At 31.7% G+C, this 22,024-nt stretch overlaps 2 protein-coding genes across 2 annotated transcripts in view; both read left to right on the top strand.

Moving 5' to 3' along the window:
- The window catches only part of LOC143244280 (low-density lipoprotein receptor-related protein-like), a 16,596-nt gene extending 7,571 nt beyond the window's left edge, over positions 1-9,025 (top strand). The window contains exons 6-9 of the mRNA XM_076488648.1: positions 2,134-2,280; positions 2,878-3,098; positions 8,107-8,285; positions 8,903-9,025. Of these exons, the coding sequence (XP_076344763.1) occupies positions 2,134-2,280; positions 2,878-3,098; positions 8,107-8,252 (514 nt within the window). The 3' untranslated portion in view covers positions 8,253-8,285; positions 8,903-9,025. The remainder of the gene's footprint in view (positions 1-2,133; positions 2,281-2,877; positions 3,099-8,106; positions 8,286-8,902) is intronic.
- LOC143232194 (low-density lipoprotein receptor-related protein 2-like) lies at positions 8,917-22,024 on the top strand. Its single transcript, XM_076467342.1, has 5 exons — positions 8,917-9,025; positions 10,094-10,261; positions 11,900-11,990; positions 15,594-15,708; positions 21,683-22,024. Exons 1-5 carry the CDS (start codon positions 8,917-8,919, stop codon positions 22,022-22,024), a joined length of 825 nt encoding a protein of 274 aa, XP_076323457.1.

Here is a 22,024-nt window from a genome sequence, read left to right as displayed (position 1 = left end):
TGACAGGTGACTAAAGTTGGTGACTAGTTTAGATAACAATATTTCTTTCATGTTCTGGCTGTCAGAGACATTTGTTTTTGTTTATTCTCACTGAAAAAAACAATCCTCTATCAGAAACTGTTGGAATTTGTCTAATGTAACTTTCCCATATATGTTTTTGCTTACCAAATTTCAAGATCAATGAAATACACAAAAATGTGTTTTTGTTTTTTTCCTTCATGGACAGTTAAATTTTAATTACAACTACACAATGTTTGGTAATATTTCATGAGTGACTAAAGATGACCGAGAAATACAACCAAAACAAATTGAGTTGTGATAAAAGTTTGATTTTGCATAACAAAAACGTTTTATGTGGCTCATTGAACTTATGCAGAAGCCAGCATATAAATCTTCTGGTCCAAGATCTTAATGTCACTGGAATTTTAGAAAATGTATCGAGCTGAGATTGCTTTGTATTTTAAACGAGAATCTCGACTCCACTATTATTTCTTTGTCATTTCTTTATTTTCCTTCATTTTAATTCATTATGTTTTGTTTTTGTATAATTTGAACTAATGGTATACAAAGCCTATCCTTAACATGTTACTGCTTTCTACAACTCGCACAAAGAACAAAGCATAAATGATCACATTCCTAAGTGATGATAGTTGCTTAGCAAATATAAATCTAGGATGAGCAGATAAATTCTAAGAAACAAAAACAATAAGTGGTAGAGTACTTCTGAGATAAGCTGCACAGAAAGGAATGGTTCCTTTTTAGAAACATTTTTCTTTATATTTAAAAGTAAATAAATGTTATTACAAACAAGCAAAAATGCCATTTCCAATGTAAGAGTGTAAGTTGATTTAACAAATGTATTCCCAGTGATGGGAAAAATTTCAGTTAATCTATTGATTTAAATTATCTCATGGACTTTAGAAATGTTAATCATGTTGCACTCTTGGTTTCATAGACAAAGTTTTTAGTTGCTTATATTACCTAACATAAAAAGTAGTTGTTGAACATTTCAGTTGCACTAAAAGCTGCTAAAAAATAGCATATGGTAAATCTACATTTGTATTCATTAAATTGAGTCATGTTTTGAAATGTGAACAATAGTGTGAGCTAACAAGTTAGTGTATAACTTGTTCTTCTTGTGAAATAAAATTTGGCATCTATATTATTCCTGTCATCTCAAAAGTGAATTTTGAGCCTTGCCTCTGAGCACAGCCTTTCAAACAAGAGAAAAATGAATGCTGATGGTTCAGACTTTGTATAGGATGACAAAATATAGATTTTAAAATATTTTTGTTAAAAATTATTAAAGTTAAAATGATTCTGAACTAAATTCTCAAAATTGATATGTGTTTACACTCTACATCCGAAAAGTTCTTGCTTGTTATCATAGTGTTAACGGCATAATTTCACAGGCCTCTCTGATTCCAAAAACCTTGCTATGATTTGGTTACAAAGGCAGTTTGTATGCCACAGATTTGAACAATTATTCTTTGGCAAAAATAAAAATAAAACACTTTACATTTCTGTTTTTGAAGTTGATTGTTTCTAAATATGTTAAGATATTATAATGGTATGATTGAAGTACATTCTGTGCTGTGTGAAAAAGGTACATGTTCTCTCACAAACGGGCTAGTTTAATTCAGGTACCATAATGAAGTTGAATAAAATTTGTTTTTACAATTACCTACATCGGATTTAAGCCATTATTTTGTCCAACCTCTTCTTCTACTCTTACTTTCTCTCCCATCAAATTAGTTTACTCAACAGTATGATTTTTTCATTATCTCTGTTCTGGATTTCACTATCAAGCAAATATTTAAATAACAGCCAACAAAACCAGGGAAATATTAGTATTAAGTAATTTTAATTGTTTCGAAATCTCTTGAATAACATAATTAGTATAGCACATGTTATTATCAACACTAGATTTTTAAACTTGAATTGAGAAAAATTTTTCATATTGTATTTAGTAATAATTTGAAGTACCATGTGTATGTTGCATACTTTTGCTGAAGGAAAGTTTTATACCTTCTGAAAACATTCTTTATTCAATGCAACATTTTCTTTGCTTTTCAGAACAAAAAAAATTTTATGGTTTAAATCTGGTTTCTTTATTTGTTTATGAAATTTCAGAAATCTCTACTGGATGGATACAGAGCTGTCTAGTAACCAACCTCATGGAAGGATCTTTGCCAGTTTGTTAGATGGGCGATATAGGAGGTCCATTATTACTACAGGGTTAGAACAGCCTCGTTCACTAGCCCTTGATCCTGAATTTGGGTATGTGTAATTTAGCCATTATTTGATGCAATATTGTTCTGTGTTTATGTGCTTTAAGATATTTTTAACCAATCTGCAGCAGCTCACAACTTATGAATTTGTAAAGTTATGAGAGGAAGCTTCTATCAAGCATTTTCTTTTCAGAAGCAGTCTGTATTTTTTAAAGATTCATACAGTTAGGTACTTTAATACATGTTAAATTCAGAGTATATGGGTTGTTCATTAAGGTGATTTTTAAAGCTAACTTTAGAACGGAAATCGATAGTCCTAATATTCATCATACAAATCATACGATAATACAGATTCTAAAGTTTTCAAATTGTAAATTTATATAACCTTTCAAGAAAAATGATTGTTTTTATCATCCAGTATACCTGATGAGTTTTGGTAACAAATGAAAGGGTGGCCTGAGCAGTTGATAGCAGACAAACTAAACATAGATCTGAAATGCTGTTGTGGCACTCCTCTATTTTCAAATTTTGTAAAGAGCAAATTAAGATAAATTTGAGGATAAAAGGTCTGCAGTCTAATATGACTTTTATCTGAATAGTAAACTCCATTGCTATAAATCTTTATTATTTCTATTATTTTTTTTAGCAAGCTTTTCTGGACAGATGCTGGAACAACACCAAAAATAGAATCAGCATGGATGGATGGTACTAAACGCAAAGTACTTGTCAATGAAAAACTTGGATATCCTTCTGGGATAACAATAGACTATTACGGTGGTCATCGTATATATTGGTGTGATTCAAAACTGAATACAATTGATTCCATGAAAATTGACGGCAGTGACAGGGTGACAGTCATTAGTGGAGGTAAAGAAAGTTTATTACTAGATTCAGTGATGTTATGATAAGGAGTAAGTTTACCTTATTATTTTCACACTCTGATGGCATTCAGGATATCTTTTAACAAAATGTTTTGTTAAACTGTATCTTTTCAGTAATTATAAGTACTTCTTTTTACTAACATAGTATTTACTGTGGCTTTTTCTTTTCACATTTATACATTATTATACCTGTATACGCTCATATTGTAAGAGTAGTGGAAGAGACATCAATCTTTCTGTAGGTCACTTCCATGAAGAGTCACTTGAACAGATATAACTCACAAACGAAGTTAAGGTCATAAATGAATTTTGGGTGATAACAGTTTAAAGGAGAAAAGAGAGACAAAAATATCATGTTATTTCAATATATCAAAAACTGGTTAGTATAATTGTATTTTCACATAATTTAGAATGAAAGTAAAATGTAAATAGCCTAACACTTACCCTTCACTGCTGTAGATCCCATGATTATGATATCTTGAAATCCTGGTGGCAAGCATATGATAGAAATTAAAACTATAACCAAGCAACTTTATCAGATATATCATTTTATCTGCTATCTTTATGTGCTAAAATCACATTTTACTTAACAGAAATAAACAGTTTCTTGAAATATAATTTAAATGAAATTTTGAAAGTTTTTTTAACTACTGTTGCTGTAGGTAGTGTAGCAGGATATGAAAGTTTTTTTAACTACTGTTGCTGTAGGTAGTGTAACAGGATATAAAAGTTTTTTTAACTACTGTTGCTGTAGGTAGTGTAACAGGATATAAAAGTTTTTTTAACTACTGTTGCTGTAGGTAGTGTAACAGGATATAAAGTTTTTTTTAACTACTGTTGCTGTAGGTAGTGTAGCAGGATATGAAAGTTTTTTAAAACTACTGTTGCTGTGGGTAGTGTAGCAGGATATGAAAGTTTTTTTAACTACTGTTGCTGTAGGTAGTGTAACAGGATATAAATGTTTTTTTAACTACTGTTGCTGTAGGTAGTGTAACAGGATATAAAAGTTTTTTTAACTACTGTTGCTGTAGGTAGTGTAACAGGATATAAAAGTTTTTTTAACTACTGTTGCTGTAGGTAGTGTAACAGGTTATAAAAGTTTTTTTAACTACTGTTGCTGTAGGTAGTGTAACAGGATATAAAAGTTTTTTTAACTACTGTTGCTGTAGGTAGTGTAGCAGGATATGAAAGTTTTTTAAAACTACTGTTGCTGTAGGTAGTGTAGCAGGATATGAAAGTTTTTAAAACTACTGTTGCTGTGGGTAGTGTAGCAGGATATGAAAGTTTTTAAACCACTGTTGCTGTAGGTAGTGTAACAGGATATAAAAGTTTTCTTAACCACTGTTGCTGTAGGTAGTGTAACAGGATATAAAGTTTTCTTAACTACTGTTGCTGTAGGTAGTGTAACAGGATATAAAAGTTTTTTTAACTACTGTTGCTGTAGGTAGTGTAACTGGATATAAAAGTTTTTTTAACTACTGTTGCTGTAGGTAGTGTAACAGGATATGAAAGTTTTAAAACTACTGTTGCTGTAGGTAGTGTAACAGGATATGAAAGTTTTTTTTACTACTGTTGCTGTAGGTAGTGTAACAGGATATAAAAGTTTTTTAACTACTGTTGCTGTAGGTAGTGTAACAGGATATAAAAGTTTTTTAACCACTGTTGCTGTAGGTAGTGTAACAGGATATAAAAGTTTTTTAACCACTGTTGCTGTAGGTAGTGTAACAGGATATAAAAGTTTTTTAACCACTGTTGCTGTAGGTAGTGTAACAGGATATAAAAGTTTTTTAAAACCACTGTTGCTGTGGGTAGTGTAGCAGGATATGAAAGTTTTTTAACTACTGTTGCTGTAGGTAGTGTAACAGGATATAAAAGTTTTTTTAACTACTGTTGCTGTAGGTAGTGTAACAGGATATAAATGTTTTTTAACTACTGTTGCTGTAGGTAGTGTAACAGGATATAAAGGTTTTTTTTAACTACTGTTGCTGTAGGTAGTGTAACAGGATATAAAAGTTTTTTTAACTACTGTTGCTGTAGGTAGTGTAACAGGTTATAAAAGTTTTTTAACTACTGTTGCTGTAGGTAGTGTAACAGGATATAAAAGTTTTTTTAACTACTGTTGCTGTAGGTAGTGTAACAGGATATAAAAGTTTTTTTAACTACTGTTGCTGTAGGTAGTGTAGCAGGATATAAAAGTTTTTTTAACTACTGTTGCTGTAGGTAGTGTAGCAGGATATGAAAGTTTTTTAAAACTACTGTTGCTGTGGGTAGTGTAACGGGATATAAATGTTTTTTTAACTACTGTTGCTGTGGGTAGTGTAACAGGATATAAAAGTTTTTTTTAACTACTGTTGCTGTAGGTAGTGTAACAGGATATAAAATTTTTTTTAACTACTGTTGCTGTAGGTAGTGTAACAGGATATAAAAGTTTTCTTAACTACTGTTGCTGTAGGTAGTGTAACAGGAAATAAAAGTTTTTTAACTACTGTTGCTGTAGGTAGTGTAACAGGATATAAAAGTTTTTAACTACTGTTGCTGTAGGTAGTGTAACAGGATATAAAAGTTTTTTTAACCACTGTTGCTGTAGGTAGTGTAACAGGATATAAAAGTTTTTTTTAACCACTGTTGCTGTAGGTAGTGTAACAGGATATAAAAGTTTTTTAACCACTGTTGCTGTAGGTAGTGTAACAGGATATAAAAGTTTTTTAACTACTGTTGCTGTAGGTAGTGTAACAGGATATGAAAGTTTTAAAACTACTGTTGCTGTGGGTAGTGTAACGGGATATAAATGTTTTTTAACTACTGTTGCTGTGGGTAGTGTAACAGGATATAAAAGTTTTTTTTAACTACTGTTGCTGTAGGTAGTGTAACAGGATATAAAATTTTTTTTAACTACTGTTGCTGTAGGTAGTGTAACAGGATATAAAAGTTTTCTTAACTACTGTTGCTGTAGGTAGTGTAACAGGATATAAAAGTTTTTTTTAACTACTGTTGCTGTAGGTAGTGTAGCAGGATATAAAAGTTTTTTAACTACTGTTGCTGTAGGTAGTGTAGCAGGATATGAAAGTTTTTTAAAACTACTGTTGCTGTAGGTAGTGTAACAGGATATAAATGTTTTTTAACTACTGTTGCTGTGGGTAGTGTAACAGGATATAAAAGTTTTTTTAACTACTGTTGCTGTAGGTAGTGTAACAGGATATAAAATTTTTTTAACTACTGTTGCTGTAGGTAGTGTAACAGGATATAAAAGTTTTCTTAACTACTGTTGCTGTAGGTAGTGTAACAGGAAATAAAAGTTTTTTTAACTACTGTTGCTGTAGGTAGTGTAGCAGGATATAAAAGTTTTTTAACCACTGTTGCTGTAGGTAGTGTAGCAGGATATGAAAGTTTTTAAAACCACTGTTGCTGTGGGTAGTGTAACAGGATATAAATGTTTTTTTAACTACTGTTGCTGTAGGTAGTGTAACAGGATATAAAGTTTTTTTAACTACTGTTGCTGTAGGTAGTGTAACAGGATATAAAATTTTTTTAAACTACTGTTGCTGTAGGTAGTGTAACAGGATATAAAAGTTTTCTTAACTACTGTTGCTGTAGGTAGTGTAACAGGATATAAAAGTTTTCTTAACTACTGTTGCTGTAGGTAGTGTAACAGGATATAAAAGTTTTTTAACTACTGTTGCTGTAGGTAGTGTAACAGGATATAAAAGTTTTTTTAACTACTGTTGCTGTAGGTAGTGTAACAGGATATAAAAGTTTTTTAACTACTGTTGCTGTAGGTAGTGTAACAGGATATAAAAGTTTTTTTTAACTACTGTTGCTGTAGGTAGTGTAACAGGATATAAAAGTTTTTTTTAACTACTGTTGCTGTAGGTAGTGTAACAGGATATAAAAGTTTTTTTAACTACTGTTGCTGTAGGTAGTGTAACAGGATATAAAAGTTTTTTAACTACTGTTGCTGTAGGTCGTGTAACAGGATATAAAAGTTTTTTTAACTACTGTTGCTGTAGGTAGTGTAACAGGATATAAAAGTTTTTTTAACTACTGTTGCTGTAGGTAGTGTAACAGGATATAAAAGTTTTTTTAACTACTGTTGCTGTAGGTAGTGTAACAGGATATAAAAGTTTTTAACTACTGTTGCTGTAGGTAGTGTAACAGGATATAAAAGTTTTTTAACTACTGTTGCTGTAGGTAGTGTAACAGGATATAAAAGTTTTTTTAACTACTGTTGCTGTAGGTAGTGTAACAGGATATAAAAGTTTTTTTTAACTACTGTTGCTGTAGGTAGTGTAACAGGATATAAAAGTTTTTTTAACTACTGTTGCTGTAGGTAGTGTAGCAGGATATAAAGTTTTTTAACTACTGTTGCTGTATGTTGTGTAACAGGATATAAAAGTTTTTTTAACTACTGTTGCTGTAGGTAGTGTAGCAGGATATGAAAGTTTTTAAAACTACTGTTGCTGTGGGTAGTGTAACGGGATATAAAAGTCAACTAAAAGAATTTATTAACCTTTCTGTCAACAGCATAGAACTATCTCTTTCACTTTAAGTTCAGACTAAGTAGTAGGTCAGATCTTTTATGTTTTTATTACGCAAAGCTTGACTTTAGTGCCATCAAATTTTATGAGACAAGTGCTTTTATTTCCTAAGCATGTAGTATTCCTTAAAAAACTGTGGTCATAACAACTTGAAATCAAGAAAAACACACCTTTTCAACACCAAAATGATTTCATATTAATAAAAATGTTTAAAAGAAAGCTTACATCGTATCCAGTCAAACAGGAAGTGAAATATACGAATCATCTTTTCAGCTGTTTAATTTACTATTAAGAGGAGTCTATGGTAATCTACTAAAGTTACTCACCACTGTACAATATTAGAAATGTGCTTATTAAGTATACACATAACAAGCAAATATTTAAGGACAACAGTCAAACAATGCCCAACAAGTTGTTTTTTTTTCTCATATTTTAAACCAGAATTCGTTTTCTTTTAAGAACTTCATCACCCAGTCAGTATAGATGTGTTTGAAGGTTATCTTTTATGGGTGACACGAGATTCAGGAGAGATTTACAAACAAGACAAGTTTGGTAGAGGTGTCAATGTTCGAGTCCGCCGAGGCCTAGAGAATCCTTCCGAGTAAAAATTTACCATCAGTGGAAATATAATACTTCAGGTAAATGAGAGAACCTAAAAGGTTATTATTATAGATTTCATTAAATTATTTTAAGATATAATATATTTTTGAATTCTTGAATATTTTTATAGAAGTAAACTATTCTTTCTTATCTGTTTCCCTCGTGGGCTCAACAGATAGTTCGATGTGGCTTTGCAATAAGAAAACACACACATAAACACTTATTTATTTCCTTTAATGCATTTAAAACTAGTTTTAACAGGTCTTTCGAATTAAATAATAAAAAATATTTCATGTTTTATCTTCTTAGTTTAGGAAACTAAACAACTTTGTGAAGAATTTTGGGTTTGTGTAAAAACTACTAAATTAATTCACCGATAATGAGTGAAATATCTCAGTAAACTTTCAATTGCATTAAAATCTTTCTGATTTTGAAATCTTAAATGATCAATAGCATATTATGTGTGATATCAGTTATCAAATATATGTATATATTAATAGAAGGCTTAAGTACTATACGTAGACATCAACGTTTCTTATTACTGAATCCTGTTATTACAAAATTTACAGTTAACACTGCCTTTCAAAGGATGCCTTAAAATGAAATAATATTTTTACATGCCAAGATAAATCCATCTCATTCATTAAAATTTCAGTGGTTAATCGCTGTATGAACACTGGCTGTTCCCACCTTTGTCTGTTAATTCCAAGAGGATATCGTTGTGCTTGCCCTGATGGCTCAAAACTCCAGAATATAAAACATGTTGCCTGTAATGCAGGTACGTATTTCATGTGTCTAATTTTGTAAGAATCCGTGAAAAAAATGGATAGCTTAAACTTGAAGTGTATTTTGATTATGATCTAATAAATCTGTGAAAACATTTAACATATGCAAACAAAGTGTATTTAAACTGAATAAAGACCATGAAAAGTATGACATGAGAAGAAAATAAAGTCAATACCTCTTACAGAGCTGACTTTGATATCCTTAAGATATCAATATCTTCCCTTTCAATTGTTTTAATTAAGTGGAATTTGTACATTAGGACTTTTATAATACCTTATCACCCAAAGGTTGTAATGCACATTTAGATGCATCACAGAAACATCTCAATTCGTGGTAATTTAACTAGAATGGAATAAAATCTGACTGATTAAAACTTTGTGCATAAAAACACAAATGTTGAAAATAATATCAGTTTACCTGTGTTGGAAACAGGGCTTGTACAAATAATCTGTTGAATGCTAGAAAGGTTGAGGTATAAGATAAACTGCAATATAACTTTGTGAAAAAATCATAGGTGTAATTAGTGTACACATAGTAAGTTTTGGTTTACCACATAAAAAAGCATAAGTCATGTTTTTGTCGATTTATCTTTGTCTAAAATTGATATAACTTAGTGACAGGTAATGAGTCTGACAGATTATGCTTCATGTTTATTTTAATACATTATCATACTAGGTTGTTTTTTGTTTTGTATAGATTATAAGTCTGAAAAGAATATTTGAAACAATAATTTTGCTTATCATGATAAAAAAGAGACAAAAGTCCAATGAATATCTGCCTAAGAATGTGACAGGGCTTCCTTTCAGATTTATGCACAAATGTGAAATTACACACAGATCATGTGAAGAAATAAATGACCCTTATGTCTTAAAATTTCTCTGCTCAAAATGATGTGATAAATGTCAAACATGTAAAGTCAACATTTTGGAAATATTCTTAATTGTGTATCGATTTTACTGTTGTGTATTTATTACTTTAACACTATACATAAATGCTATGAAGATCATTTCCTTTTATACTTATGTTTTCTGTTTTAAAAATTTCAACTTTCTTCTTAAAGCAAAAGAACTTCCTAAGCCTCAGCCAAGTAAATGTCTATGCATGAATAATGGATACTGCAAGCAGGGTCCTGACAAACTGGTTTGCATCTGCCCTGAAAACTTTAGTGGGAAGTACTGTGAACAAAATGTGTTCCGGCAACCAGTATTAAAACAGTCAACTTCAACTGGTGAGCATGTTTTCTGTTTTCATAATGTCCTATTTTATTATCTCTCATTTATTTTTGTGTAATATCCTGTACTTCTTACTTTTTTTTTTTCTTGTTTGTTGAGAACAGTTTCATTTACACCAATGGTTCTCTCAGTTTTTTTTCTAACTGAATATCAGTTACATCCAATTCCAAAATTTCATGGATTGCTTCAGATGATATTAGCTTTTCAAAGTGCTTTTACTTTACCTTTTAAAACAACAAACTTTATTTTGAAGTGAACATTTTTTCTAACTATCTTGTAAACTGTATAAAATATCTTGTATATCAATACTGCTACAGGCCGATCGATGGTTGGAAACAACCAATTTAAACTATATATGCAAAAACTGTCTATTGTAAAATAAATAATTTTCAATTATTAAAAATAATTATGGTATTTGATGTTAATCATTTTTGTAAAAACAGAAGTAATTATGTTAGAGGTATTTCAGGAATTATGGGCTCTAACACACTTGTGTGTACATGAAAATAAGATCGGTTATTTTGACTTGCTGCGAGATGTGCATAATTTTTTAATCTTTTGACTGCAATACCAATTCCTCATAACATTCTGTTACATTTAGCTGCTCTTATTGATTTCATATAATTTATCATAAATTCGGTATAATATTTTGTTATTTCAATCAAGTGTAAGCTGGGAAGATGTTTTCCTTTTAAATTGCTGTCTCTGCATGGTGTTTTGTAATTTTAATCCACTTTCGTCAGTAGGACTGAACTTAAAACTATCAGTGTTTTGTTATGAATGCATTACAGTGGAATACAATTTTTTTTTCCATCTGAATTCTTTCTGACTCAGTAGTACTTTTTATTGTATTTATATCTACTTCAACTCAGCTAAATGATTTTCCATTTGAATCACTATCAAATCCTCAGAATCTTTTGTCATGATATTCAATTTCCAGTTGAGCGTAAGGTGTTGCTTCTCTAACCTATGGCCATGTTGTAAGATTGTTTACATGAGTTGCTCTCTTTGTTGGTTGCCAAGTTTTGGTGTTCTAGTTCACATTGTCATGTTTTTAATTATCTGCTCACCACTAAATCACTAGTTCACGTATTACATTAGCAACACCAAGTGAGCAGAATGTTATGTACATGTGACACAATAACAAATCAACACATTTGGCATATCTGATGTCTTACACATTTCTATGCTTATTATACCTTCCACCAATTTTGTATAAATATTAAGATTAATTAGTGTTTTGTTTCTTTAATTCGTTGCGAGAGTGGTATGATACAGTGTAGCATTGTTGTGTTTTTGTTGGTCATTTATTTTAAATTATCTGATGAAAATAACTCAGTCAAGTCCAAGTAACAAACACAAATTAGTTTATTTGCTCCTTTAACATTTTCATAAGCTTGAACACTTGTACACTGTCATAAATTATTGTAGGCCTATTTTATAAACTTAGAACATCATATCATATTTATATGATTTTCTTATTCTAGATATTTCTAGGACTTCTTGCTCTTAATTTAAAACCTCTAACTGAAATCTAAATTAAATAAATTACAACAATAGGAGTTTTGACATTATTTTATTAATGTACATATACATACACATATATACATATTTTTTTTTCATTTTATAACAAGGTATAGCTGTTATCATTGTTCCAATATTTGCAATCCTGATTGTGTTACTGTTGGCCATTGGACTTTACCTGGTCCTACGTAGAAGAAATTTGTAAGTATTTATTTTTGGTCTTTTTCTTCATTATTTAACCCTTTTACTGTGAAATTCAAATTTATTCCACACCTAACACACTAAAGTTTCCCTCTACTACAATATGTGGAATATCCCCTTAAGGTGGAACAATCACCAAACCTGTGTGCATGCTGCCCTCTATGTTCTAAAACATAAAACTTAGATGTTTATATGCCTCATTACAAAATTGCCAACTTCTCAAGAATGTACACTACATGGCCAAAAGTATGTGGACACCTGACCATCACACTCATGTGTGCATTCAGTGTTCCAATTCATCCCAAAGGTGTTCGATGACGTTGAGGTCAGGGCTCTGTGCAGGCCAGTCAAGTTCTTCCACACCAATCTTGGCAAACCATGTCTTTATGGACTTTGCTTTGTGCATGGGGACATTGTCGTGCTGAAACAAAAAAAAGGGCTTTCCCCAAACTGTTGCCACAAAGTTGGAACCATGCAATTCTCTAGAATGTCATTGTATCCTATAGCATTAAGATTTCCCTTCATTGGAACTAAATAGCCTAGTACAAACCATGAAAAACAGCCCCAGACCATTATTCCTCCTCCACAAAACTTTACAGTTGCACTATCCATTCAGGCAGGTAGCGTTCTCCTTGCATCTTCCAAACCCAGATTCTTCCGTCATACTGCCAGATGCTGAAGTTTGATTCATCGCTCCAGAGGATGCATTTCCACTGCTCCAGAGTTCAATGCTGGTGTGCTTTACACTACTTCAGCCGATGCTTGGCATTGCGCATGGTGATCTTAGGCTTGTGTGGAGCTGCTCAGCCATGAAAACCCATTTCATGAAGCTCCCAATAAACAGTTCTTGTGTTGATGTTACTTACAGAGGCAGTTTAGAACTCGGTAGTGATGACTGTTGCAACAGTGGACAGATAATTTTTATGTGCTACTTGCTTCAGCACTCTGCAATCCCATTTTGTGAGCTTGTGTGGCCTACTGCTTCATGGCTGAGCTGTTGTTGCTCCTAGAGATTTCCACTTTCCAACAACAGCATTTACAATTGACCGGGGCAGCTCTAGCAGAGGAGACATTTGACAAACTGATTTATTAGAAAGGTGGCATCCTATAACAGTGCCACGTTGAAAGTCACTGAGCTCTTCAGTACGACCCATTCTACTGCCAATGTTTGTCAATAAAGATTGCATGGCTGTACGCTTGATTTTATGCACTTGTTAGCAACTGGTGTGGCTAAAATAACCAAACCAACTAATTACAAGGGGTGTCCACATACTTTTGATCATGTAGTGTATATATAGAATCTATATAAAGATAACTTATTTATACCTTGGATATTGTTATCTAAATAATTTGTTTTATATTTTATAATGATACTGGTCTCTTATTGACTTAGTTTTGTCTGTATTTATGCCATTTACTGGAGAACACTTTTCATCTAATTTTACTCAGTTTTTTGCTTGAATCATTAGTTTTCACTATCAGCTACAGTTTTCACAGAATGTTACTGTTAGATGTAGAAAATACAACTTCTTTTAATATTAAAAAAGTAATACAAAGGGTAAAATCCATGCTTTTATTAATTTTTTCGTGGATAATTAGCTTTTTGGAAATCAGCCTGAAAAGTTGATTGCACAGTGAAAGGGTTAAATAAATCGACGTTAGAGAATTGCTTAATGTTATATTTACCTTGTTAAACCTGTGTTTTTTAGAAAAACAATATAGTAACTTGATTAGTTTAGCATTTTTTACATTATAAAAAATTGTTAATGAATGTAATACACAATAATTCATGATGACAATAATGGTATTTATCATACAGTTGAACAGTGCCATTGCAAATAATGCTTAAAACAATTGGCTTCTTTTTTACTTTTTGTAATAATTTGCTGTAATGAACTCTTCAGTTGGTCACCAAGTTTAATTAATGGTCTTACTCATCTTGTCACATTCTCTTTACCTGCTGACCACTAAAGTATTATTGCATTTAGACACTAAGTTTACTGAGACAGTTAAACTGTCAAAATTCAATATCTAAAAGCATGTGAGAAATCTTGACCAATTTTGTATATTCTGATACAATACATGCTCAAGGACTTTGTTAAGACTGTTAATGACTGAATTTATCTAGTTACTTTAACACGTTATTTTCATACACATAAAAATGCACCACAAATAAAACACATTTTAGAACAAATCACATATATCCTTCAACAAACTTATTAAACACTTTGCTTTGATTATTAAAGTGTTGATCATTTTACACAGCATTTCTATGAAGTGTAAGGGTTTCATTTCCTCATAAAGTTCCAACAAATATTAAGATTGTTCAAATGCTAGGAATTATGATTTTCTGTCTCATGCTTGTTTTTGTGTTATTCAAGATAATAGTTTAAATCAAAAGATATATGTATAATACTGTATCAATATAACAATGCCATTTTATTCAAAAGAAAGAAAATATTAAAATATAGTCTTTTTGAAGCTTCTCCTGAATGGCTCAGCTGTAAGCTGGACAGCTTATAATGCCAAAATATGGGGTTTGATCCCTCCAATTTGCACAACATAAATAGACTGTTGTGTAGCTGTGTTCTTAACAACAAACTATTGAACTTCATAATGTTAGTTGGCCCATTTTTAACATCAGTAAATTGAAACTAATCTTAAGAGAGCTATAGTTTCAGTAAATGAACTTACGAGGTGATGGAGACAAGTGATTCCAGTGCCAAACCTTGTCATTAGCTATTAATAAGATTATAAGTGTCGTATCAGACACAACCTAAATTCATTCTGCTTTCAGATATAGTTGCTAACAGATTATCTCTGAAGTTAGGATTCCTCATAAGAAGCATTACTGCAACAGTGGAAATAACACTAGTATAACATTAAGATTCTGTAGATGTGAAAGTGTTGAATGAAGACGGTTAAGCAATAATAAAACTGATTAAATACTGGCAAAAAAGCATTAAACAGAGCCAATTGGAACATGTCCTTCCTACACTTCAAGGAAGAACCCACACCGGTGTTCCACTTTATACTGCAATGGTTTTTTTGGAAGCAAGTTTCTGTTGCTCATTTCACATGCATGTGCTTGGCACCAATCCACTGATTTCACCTTAAGAGATGTGAAGGATAACATCAAGCACAACTGAACAATGGGTATGAAGAGAAGGGATTATTAGTAAATTTTCTGTATAAATTTTGTGATCAGCGCCCTTTGATAACAAACGTTTTTAACACTGAAACCATCTTTCCCATCAGCCTCCCCCTCTCCTTCCAGTGGCACTGCATACTTACAATGTTAGAAACCAGGTTTTGATACCTGTGGTAAATTTTGTGCTTAATTTCAAACAAACAAAAAAAAATTACCCATCTTAACATCTGTTCAACTGTTAAATTTTATTGTTATTTGAGGATTATGTTTCAAATTATGAATATTAGAATAAGCCAAATAGCTTTTATACATGAACAAAGATATATAGTTAGGGTGAAACCAGTTTGAACATTTTAATGTTCAACTACAATGTCTTAACATTTAAAAGCAACAAAATAGGAAAGGTTTTCATATATGTTTGCATCATTTTCTTTATTTGTTATATATTACAGTAAACAAGGAGGAATTTTAACTGGCAGCAATCAAAGTGTGTCATTCCGAAGTGGAACGAATGTAGAGTTTGCACCTAATTTTATGAGAAGTGGTCCCCATGATACGGTTAATGGGGTGAGTAGTAGTAAAATACTTAATAACAATGCTTCAACATATTAACAATGAATTGATAATAAACTAAATGCTAACCCCACTTTAGTGGGTAATGTAAGAGAAGCATTACTTAGGTCCACTTCAGTTAATGTAAGCTTTAAAAGAAGTATTGTAGAGGATTCTTTAGTTAAGTACAAATGTAAATATATATAAAAGACTTGACAATGCATATCAACTCAATGGGTATGTAGCTGCTCATAAAACAGATACTGAGAAGAGGTTGAAATGACCATTGAACTGTAAACTGGATTTTTTTTTTCAACAATTAGCAACAGTTTGTTCTTTGCTATGCAGGAGATTGTTATAGTCAACAAATAATTTCAGTAGTGTATCATGTTGTGGGATCATGTAAAGTTTGAGGCCACATATATACAAACTGTGTCAGCGGTATACACAACTGATGGCACTCTGAGTGGATCTAAATGCCGTCGCTGCAGTAATGTGGCTCATCAGGCAAGGATTCATCTTCCACCAAGACAATGATCCCAAGCTTGCAGCAGATATAGTGAAATGATATCTTGATAGTTAATAGGCTGATGAAATACTCACAGTCAAGGCTTGGCCAATACAGCATCCCACCATTAACATTCTCCAGGATCTTTGGATTTATATAACAACTGAGAATGTGAAAAGGTTTAATTATGGGGAGTAATACAGGACGTTTGTAACAATATTGCACAAACAGACATTGATAAAATGTATGGAAACATTGTGTGAGGATGAAGAGTTCTTACACAGAATACTAGTGCATTGTAAAACATGATTTCTTTTTCACATTTTCTGTAACGGTGTTTCATGCCATCAATAGATTGACCATCTAGTTATCATTGCACATTGTTTATAATTCAACTTATTTAATTCTACCTTGTCTTGGAAATATTCAAGCAAGCCTATAAAATTCATTGGTGTTTACAGATTACAAACATATGAACTGATAAATAAGCCAGTAAAAGAAGTATTTTTGAAATAAGTTCCTACCATACTTGGCTGTACTAGTGGTTTCTTATAAAAAACATTAGTTAATTAGTAGACTTATAAAAACCTTTGAAAGCAAACTCAAACACAAATACATTGTTATAAAGTATAATCCATTTAACTATTAAAAATTATCAAAGGGGTCCACATGGACTTTGTCAGATTTTTAAACAAATTTTTCTAAATTATTTTATACACATATTTACTTATAGGTCCATGAGATTGTTTGTTACAGGGACCTTGTTAACATAAAGCAGATAATTTCAATTTTAGCAAAAACCCATCAATGTTACACTTAATTCGTTAAACACTGCTGAGGTACCATAGGTATATTAGATATAAAATGAATATTTTTCCCCTTGTATTAAGTACTTGAACAGTCAGAAAACAAGATTTATCATGCATTATGCTGCCCTCAATAGTAATGAATGGCATAAAAACAAATAAGTGATTGGGATTTTTAAAACAAGAGACACATCAGCTAACAATGACTTTCAGGAAGTTAAAAGGAGTAGTGAATATACTTATAATGAGTCTGTTTTGTTGAGCAACAAATTTCAGCCTTTATCTTCTGCAGATGAGAAACTATTAGAGCAGGGGTTCCCAACCGATGGGTCGCGAAGCCTTGGCAGGGGAGTCGCATAGCCTTGTTAGAAGTAGCTTGGGATAACATTAATTTTATTTCATCAATTACATTTTCATGTCACGAGTGCAAAAAGGTTGGGAACCTCTGTATTAGAGGGAAGGAAAACAAAAGGGTTAGACAGTTACATGGTTGATAAGGAGATTATAGTTATAGGGGATTCATTGATGCCTTTATGGATAGAATAGACTTTGGGGTAAATAGGGACAAAAGAATCAGTTTGTGCTACCCAGGGACAAAGGTGGAGGATTTAACTGACAGAAAAAGGAGATATAACTGTAGCTATGAAAGATGCAGTTTTTGTGGTACATAGGGGCATAATGATGTGGGGAAAGGTAGGTCAAAGGAGCTAATTAGTAAATACAAGGGGTTGATAAAGGCATTTAAAGAAGAGGTTGTAATGTAATTTTGTCAGGGATACCACCCAGAATTAAATATGGGAATGAGGTTATATGTAGGTCAATAGGACTAAATACTAAACTTAGGCTAGTATTTAAGGATGAGCAGATTGGTTGGACTTGGGGGATCAGTTCAGTGGAGAAAAGTAGTCTTTTGAAATAGATGATTTACATTTAAATAAGGTAGGAATTGGCTTGTTTGCTAAGGTTATTTATTTAGCTGTATGGAAAATTTTAAACTAGGACTAAATGGTGGTGAGGGCAAAGATAAACTAAATGCACAAAGAACAAGAGTTAGAAAAAAATTTAGCATAAGAAATGAGAATAGAAGTGGTCATAAGAATAGGCTTAGTTGTTACTACTGTAATGCTATAAATATAAGAAATAAAATAGATGATATTAGAGCATTGGTAGGAGTGATGTGATGGTTAAACATAGATGATTTTGATGACAGGAGTTTCTTATAGATTATTTAATAAGGATATAATGTTAAATAGGGGGGAGGAGTGACTGTATATAAAATGTGGTACACATCCTGTTGAGGATATCAACGATAACAGCAATGAGATTGAATCCAGTTTAGTTTCTGTTAATGGATATAAATGGAAAATGCTTTTAGTGGGCATTTCTTACAGACTGCCAAATGATACTAAGGTTAACTATGTTAACCTAAAGATGACCTAAGAAGATTGAAATGTTGTTCTCTACTTTAATAAAAGTTTCAGTACCCGTACCAGCTCTCTTGAGAATACGTTTTTACTTCAGGTGGGTTTCTTGTCATCACAAAATATTTCAGCTGTTAATGAAGTCATACATATGAGTGATTTTAATTACAAGCATATGAATTGGAAAATGCTAGGGTCAAACCATAAAGGAAAAAGATTTTTGAAACATGAGAATGGTTTTCTTCACTAATTGGTTGAGGAACCTGCTAGAAACAATGCTGTTTAAGATTTCTTGTTAACTTCAAATACAAAAATTATCAAGAGGACAAAAATTGGAGAGTATCTGGGTGCAAGTGATCATTGATCCATTGGGTTCAATGTTTTGCTGCATATGATGGTAACAAATAATGGTCTTTCAGTTACACATTTCAAAAAACATAATTCTTGTTGTATCTCTTAAAAATTTATCTGTTGCCAATTGGACAGCTGAATTATTTGGAGACACTGATCATATGTAGAAAAATTTTTTGAAGGTAATTTTTATTAAATATTCAAAATAAACAAATTCCTTATTACAAAGATAGAGGTAGTTCAAGTAGAAAACCAGGTTGGTTCATAAAGAGTTTTAAGAGATAAAATAAAATAAAACATCGTAAGTGTAAATTGACTGGTATGGAAGAAGATTTAAAAGTTAAAGGAAGGTGGTTAAACAGGAAATTAAGACATCAAAAAGAATGTTGGAAAAATATTGGCTAAAAATGGAAAAATTAGCATTAAGGATATCTTTAATTGGATTAAGGATAAAAAAAACGTTAAAATAGGACTTTTGAAGAATGAGGATAATATCTGATGATTATGAAATGGCTGGACTATTAAATTTTGTTTTTTCTGTGGTTTTTGTTATTGAAGATGTAATCAGTATTTCACATCTTGAACAGTTGATAGATGGAAATGAAATCAAACAAGATGATTGCATTAATTCTGATATCTTTAAGATAATATTTTCCCAAGGATTTAAAAGGATGTTAAAAATTGGATATATATATATATAGCCTCTTACTACCATTTTTTGTCGGTCATTGAGTAATGGAAAGGTAGCAGAGGACTGGAAATTAACTAGTGTAACTCCTCTTTTCAAGGAAGATGATAAAAGTTGTCCCAGTAACTATAGACCCATTAGTCTTAAATCAGTTGTGGGAAAAATTTTGGAAAGTCAGTTAAAAGATGCTATTCAAAATCATTTAACAAAGTTTAGAAATTTATTGGCTAGCCAACATGGTTTCACTAAAGAAAAATCTTGCCTTACAAATCACAAATCTTTTGCCATTCTTTAAAAAGGATATTTTTTATGTAGATGAGGTTAAGGGTATAGATTTTGTGTATCTGGATTTTCAGAAAGCATTTGCCAAGGTACCACATACAAGGTTTGTAAACAAAATGACCTCTTTTGGTATGAGGGATAAATTAACAAATTGGATATAAGAGTGGCTTCGTGGAAAAAGCAGAGGGGTGTTATAAATAGAGTTAAGTCAAACTGGATTAATGTTGCAAGTGGTGTACCTTAGGGTTCAGTCTTAGGACTAACATAGATGAAGGAATAATGAATGAATTACTTAAATTTGTAGGTGATACTAAAGTCTTGGGTGTTACTAGTTGTGAAGAAGATGTTACTGATCTAAAAGAAGGTTTTAGATCATTTAGCAAGTTGGGCAAATAAATGGACTATTAATTATAATAGATGCAATATAATGTTTGTGGGTTATCATAACTTGAATTATCTCAACAATGTCATGAAAGAGAGAGGTCTTAGTGTAATAGTTAATCAGTCTGTAAAGCCATCCAAAAAGTATGAATTTTTGAGCTTGAACATGTACATTTTAGCATAGTTTTCAGATTTAAAACACTTTTGCCTAAGTATCTGTCTGAAGAGAATTGATATGAAAAATATTCTTGGACTGAATATAAATCTGTATTTTTCAGACTGAAAGTGAAATGAATTTTGAGAGTATAGAGACATCAGTTACACTAAATAGGAAACTCACTTTGAACCAGAAAACTAATATCTGAGTTGTGTTGAAGTAGCAGTTGAAATTGTTTGAAGTAAATTGATCTGATTGCTGATTTATAAACATGTGTTATTTTAGGATAATTTACAATGATATTAATTACAGTTTCTAAGTAGGCATTAGCAGCTTGATGACCTTTGACATTAATGAAATTAGGATACCAAGAAAGGCATGGAAAGCAACTTTCCCTGTATTCCTGCATAATATTAATCTATATAAACTCTTTTCAACAAATTTTTTTTAAAGTTTAAGTGAGACCAGTATGTGCACATACAAGTATGTTATCATCATTGCAGTTGTAACATTGTTCAAGTTCTCTTTATTAGTTATATAAAGTTACTTAAACTTGAAGTAGCTTTTGAAAGCTGTGTTAACATACATTGTTAAGTAAAATAAAAGAGCTTAGGTCAACTGCCACTTATTTATCTTGAGTAGTGATTTTGTTTCTGTTAACTTAGATTAAGAAAAATAAAAATTTTCGTCATCATGTACTCTGAAAACTAGCGAAGAAAGGTCCACAAGTACTCTGGCTACAGGGTCTCAAATTTTTATCTAGGTCTGTTCGTTTGTTCGTTTTTGAATGTTACATAAAGCTACATGAGGGCTATCTGCACTAGCCATCCCTAACTTAACAGTGTAAGACTAGAGAGAAGGCATCTGATCATCACCATCCACTGCCAACTCTTGAAATACTCTTTTACCAACGAATAGTGGGATTTACTGTCTCATTATAATACCTTCAGAACTGAAAGGGAAAGCATATTTGGTGTGACAGAGACTCAAGCCCGTGACCCTCAGATTATGAGTCAAGCACCTTAATCACCTGGCCATGCTGGGCCTATCTGGTTATGGAACTAATATTTTTTTTATATGTTCATCAGCATTCATCTTTAGTTGGAACATTATTGTTGCTAAGGAGCATGGATTTAATTTCACAGATTACTAATAATTTCTACCTTGTACTGTCAGAACAATTTGTTATAATGTACAGCAAATAATTAAAGTGTGCTCCAGTTTTTAACTAGAATTTGATAATTCTTTTGTTTATATTACTTGTAATTTTTAGTTTGAGTATTCAATTAATATAATTAATACTGTATGTACAGTTTTTTCACTATTTTTTCTGTTTTTCTTTATTTGTTAGTAAGTTACTGTAACTTTTTTTACTGTAACTGATGACTTTTTCAGGAGCCACTAGATGCAGATTTTAATCTTGGAGACATCAATAATCCAACGGATTTCAGTAATCCAATGTATGATGCTATCAATATGGGATCTGGTGTGGAATCTGGTAAAAAAGGTGGGTTGTATGAGGTACCAGCGGAGGTTGTTAATAAAAAATTATCATTAGAATTCAACAATAGTAGCAATAACAAGTCCAATCCAGAATCTGCAGTGTTGTCACCATCTAGTATTGTACAACGTTCATCGCCACAAGTCCAGATGCGTCAATCATCTCTGGATCCTACATTAGTTGACACTGATAAAGATACACAAAAGTTGGTTGAAGAAGATAAATCTGAGTTTTAG

Source organism: Tachypleus tridentatus, chromosome 1 (assembly GCF_004210375.1).
Source record: "Tachypleus tridentatus isolate NWPU-2018 chromosome 1, ASM421037v1, whole genome shotgun sequence".
NCBI classification, from domain to species: Eukaryota; Metazoa; Arthropoda; class Merostomata; order Xiphosura; family Limulidae; genus Tachypleus; species Tachypleus tridentatus.
The sequence above is the reverse complement of the archived record's forward strand: the minus strand, read 5'-3'. Positions and strand labels throughout refer to the sequence as shown.